The sequence below is a fragment of the Drosophila subpulchrella genome, unplaced genomic scaffold (genome assembly GCF_014743375.2).
Source record: "Drosophila subpulchrella strain 33 F10 #4 breed RU33 unplaced genomic scaffold, RU_Dsub_v1.1 Primary Assembly Seq354, whole genome shotgun sequence".
Lineage (NCBI taxonomy): Eukaryota > Metazoa > Arthropoda > Insecta > Diptera > Drosophilidae > Drosophila > Drosophila subpulchrella.
In genome coordinates this window covers 6152810-6160551 of record NW_023665577.1, presented here as the reverse complement: position 1 = coordinate 6160551, position 7742 = coordinate 6152810, and the positions used below count along the sequence as shown (strand labels likewise).

The window sequence follows — 7742 nt, the reverse complement described above, 5'->3', positions numbered from 1 at the left end:
ATTAGGTTTGAGCCGACCCCATATTCCTCAGTTAACTACTGGGAAGCAAAGGAAACACATCGTACTCTAAAAACTAGAAAAAAATAGTAAAAAAAAAACTTAATAAAAACTGAGAAACGTGAAACTTTTCAAAAACGGTAACTGTGAAAGTGATAAGTGAAAGAACACGCAATACACTCGACAATATTTTTCATTTCAGGACCATGTCCAACGTCATTAAGAAGGTGATTCCCATGCTGGACCGCATCCTGATCCAGCGCTTCGAGGTGAAGACGACCACCGCCGGCGGCATCCTGCTGCCGGAGGAGTCGGTGCCCAAGGAGATGCAGGGCTTGGTGGTGGCCGTCGGACCCGGTGCCCGCAATCCGGCCGGAGCTGGCCACTTGTCCGTGGGCGTCAAGGAGGGCGATCGCGTCCTGCTGCCCAAGTACGGAGGCACCAAGGTCGACATGGACGACAAGCGCGAGTATGTGCTGTTCCGGGAGAGCGACATTCTGGCCAAGCTGGAGTAACCTCGCAGATCAGACACCATCTACCACACTTCCTACTCTGAAAACCCCGACAAGACCAACACGATAATGCTGCCATAAACCCGTCAACACCTCACTACCACCACTGACAATGCTACCGCCAACACTTCCATCCCGGTGCAGACTCTGCATTTTGCTTCCGGATTGCGTTCGAAACTAAATGATTATAATGAAATGTTCTATTTGGTAGCTCTCAATGTACACTACAACTATCATTCGACTACAAGAAGCTAACAAGTCGCTCCAATTGCGATTTTTCCACACTAACAATTTCATGTAAGGACAGACCAAATAAACCTTTGTTCAGGTGCGTTTGTGTATGAAAAGTGAGACTTTTAATGGGTAATGCATTGCAGGGGGTTGAGAAAGGTATATGAATAAAGTTGAAAAATATATGCTAAATATTATATTATGACGCTAAAAAGATTTAAACGATAATATATATTTGTATATTTGCGAATTCTTGAAAAGGCTACTATGATTCTTAGTTGTAAATTTCAAAATTAACCCTCATTATGATCTTGTTCATAACGTTGAAAAATATATTATATTATGACGCTAAAAAGATTTAAACGATAATATATTTTTGTACATTTGCGAGTTCTTAAAAAGGCTACTATGATTCTTACTTGTGAATTTCAAAATTAACCCTCTTTATAATCTTGTTCATAACGTTAAAATAATTAAAATTAAAATAAATCGTAGTAGGCTCTCAAAAATAGGTCTGAAATAATTATTTTCGGCACCTGAACCTGAAAGTAAATTAATTTCAGCTAGAAAACTATACTTAGCTTAATATTCTTAAGATTTTAAGATCCCAACCGTATTAAAATGTTGTACCAAGGAAGTTGCACTGGAACTAAAAGTTAAGCCCGCCGTTAGCCACAAAATGAACTTTGCTGCCGTGGGAAGGCCAACCCACTGTTATGAGTAACCCATTCTAAAAAGCTTTCCTTTGCTTTCGGTCAGAGGTGTAGAAAAGGGGGTGCGGGGGAGTTATGTGAGAGTTACCTCTAAATAACAACGAAAAGATGTGTCCCAGTGCTTGCCCAATAAAAAGTGTCAAGATGTGTTTTAAGTTTAAGTAAAGCACTTCCTTATGGAATCCCCCCGAATACGTAACTGTTACACCCACACAATGCCGTGCCGAATGCCACCCACTGTACCGTAATCCTCCGCCCAAACACATGCCCCCACCTCCCACCACCCACTCGGCAGCCTGTTGCGTGGGAGCCTCCGTCTAACAGCTCATTGGCAGATGGATCGCTTCGGCTCTGCTCGGATTTCTTCGTTCAGGAGTCTCCGTGTTCGGCTGTACCGTTCGTATTGGCTGTCCCGTTATCTCTGCGGCGGGCTAACGGTAAGTGTGCGGTGGGTTCCGGTCTTCTAAGCTATAAAAGCCGCTGGCCGACCGCAGTTTGTTGGCAATTCGAAAAGCGTTGGCACCTGACTCTGATCAACAAGTGGCCAGTGGAACGTCCTGCGATTCTGTGCAAACTGTTCGGTTCTGAAAAAGTTGGCTAAAAGTTCCCAAAACTGTTCGCTACGAAAGAAAATTATAACTGACGTCGAACAATTTGCGTGCAGATTGCTTAATAAAATCTATTGAAAAATGTGGTACAGCAAGTGCAGTTGGACTTTGGTGGTGTTGGTGGCGCTCTTTGCCCTCGTGTCAGGTAAAAATACCTCTAAAATATATTCTATAAATAAAGTTAAAATTGGTTTATTAGACCTAAAACTTTTAAACCTCAAAGCGGTTAGGTAAATAAGACAAGGAAATATTTTTTGAATTTGGGAATCAGTTTGTTAGTGTAAGGTCACTTACATAACATGATTTTTCGATGGTTTATTTTTTAAAATACAAATTAAATTTTAAATTATCTTTATATACACGTTAAAATTGCACTTCTATACCAAGAAAAACTTTAATATCTATTGTCTTAAAAATATATGAGTATTTTTTTAAACATGTTGGGTCATATTTCTTATGTTTCTTCTGTTCTCAAGTTTGATTTGTCCTTTGAAAAAGGAAAATGTGTTGAAAATGTTTCTTAAATTAAGAGAGATTTTTCTGGTATAAAACGTATACCATTTAAAAAGAAATAAGTATTTTTTAGTTTAAGGCATGTTAATGCTTAATTTTTAGTGTTATTAAAAGCACTTTTTTATTCACATTAACCTTGAGATTTGATAAAACACAACTAAGTAAGAGAATGGGTCTTCAAAAATGTCAAAAGTAGGTTGGGCTATGGATTTGATGTAATTAAAATATTGGTTTCCAAATTCTATTCTATACCTAAAAACAAAAAAGCCACATCCGTTTCTTATTATTATTATTATTTCATTGCGCAACCGTTATAAAGTTATTAAACGGATTAGTTAGTTAGTTTCAAATTGCTTTTCAAAATGTATTGAATCTCATTCTAAAGTTACTAAAGTTATTGCTTTATAAAAGGAAAATCGAAAACACTTGGCATACTTTTAGGCATTAACTGGTGATGAAATTGAATGTTTCGCTTAGTCATAGCTGCAAGAATTTGGTGGCCTATCTAGGCAATAAAAATATCAAACTACTAGCTGATTAACTAACTGGTAATACGTGTTACCAATATCATGGTCATCTGGGAAAACTCCAGTTCCCATATTCCGATCCCCTTTTTCCATTTACGCTTCTAATCCGCTTTATCAGTTGGAGTTTTATGCACATTTTCCTGTTGATACGCCTTTGTTTGCCCGCTTGTTCGGCGGCTTCCCTTTTTTGGGATTTTTTCTACGTATTTTCCTTACTCACTGCGAATGCAGGTTAACAACTGGAAATGGGGGAAATCGGGTGTTACGCAGTGGGTCGGTGAGATCAGGGGCTCGCTTTCGCCCTTCGGACCGACTCTCCCTGAACGCTTTTAACGCTTTCGATTGCCATCGTAAATTAATCCAAACTGCGTGCCAAACAACAATCACACGGAAAGAAATTATTTTATTTGGTCTTGGTGCTCGAAAACAACAACAATGTTATGAAACAGGCATCCTTTAAGAGGTTTTTAGTATTTTGACAATATATTTGGGGACTTTATTTCATATATGCATGGGTATTGAATTTGCTTTGAATTTGTTTTTTTTTTTTAAGTTGTTATGACTTAGCTCTTCCTTTTTATTTTATTAAAATAAATATGTTTAATAAAAAATAAAGGTTGATAGTTATTTATCATTTCCTAGAATCATCCAGTCATTATGTATTTTTTTCCTGTACATCGCTGTGAAAAGCGTCACTCGTGACACGGTGGGAATGGAAATTCACGTACTATGGAAACCCACGGAGTTGTGGAAAGAGCGTCAGCGGAAAAATAGAAGACCGAACTGAACGTGTGAACCCGTCAAGCTGTGCCGCCTGCAGGCATTGCAGTTGTGGGTGGATTCCCACCGCTCCCTGATTCCTATACAGATTGGGCATGACCAAAAGAACAGGCTTCCACCTGTGGAATTTTTTGGATAAATGCGAATTGGGTTAGGTTCAGGTCGACGAGCGATAGTGGAGTCTACATCATGATTTACGGGAGGCTGTTTTTTCAAAATATATTGATTACATTCTGTTAGCAGAATTTGATGTAGAGTTTCTGAAGTGAGCTGGTTTAATATAATAACTATAACTTTTCAACCCAATAAAAGAGTAAAATTCTCAAAGAGTTATTAAAGAGGTCATTAATATTGGTTTAATCATTATATGTACATATAAGTCCTTTTAATATATGGTTCTTTCTAATTAAATTAGATAAATTGATATGTTTACCACTTTCGTTTTACTTAACATTTCTCAAATAATACGTTTTTCTTTCGTTTTTAAAGATTAAACCATCTTTCATAAATTTTCATATTATATTGCAAAGTCACCACAAAGTAATTATTAAATTTAACAATCTAAAAAAATAATCACCTCTTTAATAACACATTAAACAGTTGTCACAATTACTTTGTGCTGGGGGATTCCCCTGAACAAAAAATAAGGCAAAACTCAGATAGCCGCACTCTGATATTGACCCAACCTATAAAATGGGGTTTCCAGGCAAATTGCGCCACACTTTAAGACCATTAAAAAAGACATTATTCAGAAGTGGAGACGCCAACGCTGGCCAAGATCAAGGATGTGGCTATTAAAATGCGATGGTCAAGTTAATTAGGTATCTCTGCTGTTGAATGGTAAACGGGATGTGGGTGGAGGTGTGGGTTTCGCAGAAGAGGGCGGTTAAATGGAGAGTCCCCCACTTAATGACGGCCCTTCGATGCGGCGACCCCAAAAGGCCTCGATGTCGGGAATCGCTATCTCTGATGGCCATGCCGCCATGCCTGTCAACAAGTGTGGTTGCCATATGCATGATTGTATGGGTTTCGTTTTTGTGGCCGCCCGGCAACAATTAATCCACGGTTTAAGTAATTGACAAATGATTACGGGTTTGATATATGGCCAGGGTAGCAACAGCCGGCCCAGGCATGATGGAGTCGTCTGGCCAGGCGGCGAATAATATACCCAATATATACTTATCTTGGCTTATGCAAACGCCAATGCCCCTCCTCCAAACCTTCGGCCCATCTGCGTCATGGAACTTGTTGCTACTTGCCGTAACTCCTGCTCTTTGTTGCAGATCTGTCAGTTGCGCAAAGCGTATTCACATCCCCTTGCGAAAGTCCTGTCCCACCTGGGTCCTCCTGCTCCATGTGCTCCTTTCATGGTGATGCGTTGCCGTCCATTTGTGTGATTAGTTCTGCGTCGCCACCTCTTCCAGGTTCTTTTTTTGGCACACAATCACAATGCACGAGTGGCGTCAAGGACGTTGTATAAGCATTATGAACAGCCACAGGTTGGACCTGCTGGGTGATACGAAGCTACTCAACTAAGCTGGGAAAAATAAGATCTTTAAATCAGGAAAGTGGGATGAAATATTGTGCAACGTTCATGTATGAAGTCTTGAATCTTGAATGGAAATTTAATATCCTAAAGATCATATTATATCATATTTCCGAAATGAAATACCTTTTGTATAATTCAAAACTTATTGATACATATTTATTATAAAAGTATAGGATTGATTGATTGGTATTATTGTATTTTTTATTTTAAAAAAGTTTGTTGCATACTTTTAGATACCTTAAGTTACACTCAAAAGTGATTTTAACGTCTTAGTTTTTTGTTGAGACGTAATTGCATATTTTCGCTCAGTCCTACTGTTAACATTTTCCAAAACCATAGTATATTCCTGAAATTAAATATTTGTTTTTAAATTGAAAACTTCTCAATTTATAATTTATAAAATAAATAGGCGTCTAAAAGTATGCAACAAATAAATGACAGTCTACTTTTAAATGAATGCTTTGAGATCTTTCTAAGACTAAAATATCTTGTTGCATACATTTAGACACCAAAAATAACATTTAAAAATGATTTTAAGACCCTGGTGACCCTATACTATATAGAGAAGAAATGTCATATTTTCGCTCAGTACGTACTGTTAACACTTTCCAAAACCCTCTGGCTGAGTGCATTACTCAACCCACTCTGCCTTGGCATATGAGTTCTGTAATGGGCGCATTTATCATGGGTCGCGACATTAGCAGCCAAGCACACAATAAACATGTGCTTTTTACAGGGAAAGTAGCATCCCAAGTAGAAGCATCAAAGGAAGAAGGCTGCAGGTGAAAGGCTAGAAGAAAGCAGAAAAGAGAAAGTTTTAAAGCCGTGAGTTAGGCACGCTGGGTGGTCGAAACTGCTGGCTCGTGCATAGCTCCTGGCTCATTTTCTAGCAAATTTACGGGCACACAGTCTTAGTGCTGTGTGGCAACTGATGATGATTTATATTAAATTGGAAAAAATGTTGCATACTTTCAGGTTCCTGCCTGGAATACGGACATTCTTGTTGGGGAGGTAAGTGTTGGCCTGTTGAGCTTTGACAGAAGCAGTTCATCACAACACGCTCATGCTCATGACTTATTTTTATGTATTCCGCAGCTCATGGCAAGCGATCCGGTGGCAAGGCAGAAATAGATGCTAAACAGGTAAGAAAAAACAGGACATCATACAGATCTTTAATATTAATTCACTGAATGGGATAAAGAAAACATTTTCATTTTGCATCAGTTTTTTTTTACATTCCATACTGTGGTTAAGATAATAATGATTTAAAGGTGTTAAAAAATGTTAAGAAGGCAAATTATTTCCTCCTTAAAATTTGTATCCTTCTTTCATTTTAATGTAATAAAATATAATAAATATAGTTGCATAAAATATTTTTATTTATTAATTTGGGAAAGGTGTTTCTTATTATATGTCTTATTAATTATCTACACCAAAAACAACAACCAACGTCTATTTTTTCAGATACATATTTTTGTGTTTTATTTCTCTGGTGTAGATTTTTAGAACTTTAGTTATTCGAATAATACTTTCTCAAACTATTTTTTTAACTATAATAAACCTCTAATATTAATAAAAGGTTTAGATTCAAATAAAACTGCAAGACTTATTAAAATCTTCTTGCTATAATTTTATTGCATGATTTTTGTAGAAGTTCAAAATTAAATACATTAAAAAAATGTTTTTCGGATCAGAGTTATTATTCTTATTTATGTTATATTTTAAACTTACAGCATCCTGGTCCCAATTCCTATGCGATTGATAGCGTGGCAGAGCAACTGTATAGCAACAACAACCAGAACAATCCAGATGACACCAACGATGAAGACAGCAACACCATTGCGAATACGAATAGTGCCGTCAACATACCCCTGACAGCTCCAGTCCTCCTACCTCGTCGAGAGCCAGAGGATCGCACCCGGAATGGCCTGAAGTGGACCCAGCTGATGCGGCAGCATCGCTACCAATTGAGGCAGTTGCAGGATCAGCAGCAGCAGGGGCGTGGCAGGGGCGGCCAATATGATGCCGCCGCCGAAAGTTGGCGGAAGTTGCAACAGGCACTGCAGGCTCAAATCGATGCCGATAACGAGAATTCAGTTTACGATCTCACAAAGTGAACGTTTTCCATCACAATGCCAAATTGAAATTATGCAGATAACACGCTAGCTAAGCCAGAAGAAGAAGAACAACACCCACATAGAGAAAAGCGAAATTGAAAGATATTTATCACACGCGATCCATTGCATGCCGGACATCAATTAAAAATTCTAAATTTAAACTAATTAAACAAGGCAAAAAGATCAAAGAGCGTT

General features: G+C 38.1%; 2 protein-coding genes across 2 annotated transcripts; both read left to right on the top strand.

Annotated features, from left to right (window-relative positions):
* LOC119560442 (10 kDa heat shock protein, mitochondrial) lies at positions 1–856 on the top strand. The gene is made up of 2 exons (XM_037873885.1): positions 1–137; positions 200–856. The coding sequence occupies exon 2, from the start codon at positions 204–206 to the stop codon at positions 510–512; it is 309 nt and encodes a 102-aa protein (XP_037729813.1). The 5' UTR covers positions 1–137; positions 200–203; the 3' UTR covers positions 513–856.
* Positions 857–1971: 1115 nt separating this feature from the next.
* On the top strand, positions 1972–7671 carry LOC119560782 (neuropeptide CCHamide-1). Its single transcript, XM_037874408.1, has 4 exons — positions 1972–2206; positions 6406–6441; positions 6526–6572; positions 7164–7671. The coding sequence occupies exons 1-4, from the start codon at positions 2143–2145 to the stop codon at positions 7545–7547; spliced, it is 531 nt and encodes a 176-aa protein (XP_037730336.1). The 5' UTR covers positions 1972–2142; the 3' UTR covers positions 7548–7671.
* Positions 7672–7742: the final 71 nt, after the last annotated feature.

What these genes read in the sequence shown, in the direction of transcription:
- LOC119560442 (XM_037873885.1), top strand. Translation starts at nt 204, where the DNA reads ATGTCCAACGTCATTAAGAAGGTGATTCCCATGCTGGACCGCATCCTG.
- LOC119560782 (XM_037874408.1), top strand. Translation starts at nt 2,143, where the DNA reads ATGTGGTACAGCAAGTGCAGTTGGACTTTGGTGGTGTTGGTGGCGCTC. An exon ending in GCTCTTTGCCCTCGTGTCAG is followed by an intron (nt 2,207 to 6,405) that starts GTAAAAATACCT and finishes GCATACTTTCAG; the next exon opens with GTTCCTGCCTGGAATACGGA. An exon ending in CAGAAATAGATGCTAAACAG is followed by an intron (nt 6,573 to 7,163) that starts GTAAGAAAAAAC and finishes TTAAACTTACAG; the next exon opens with CATCCTGGTCCCAATTCCTA.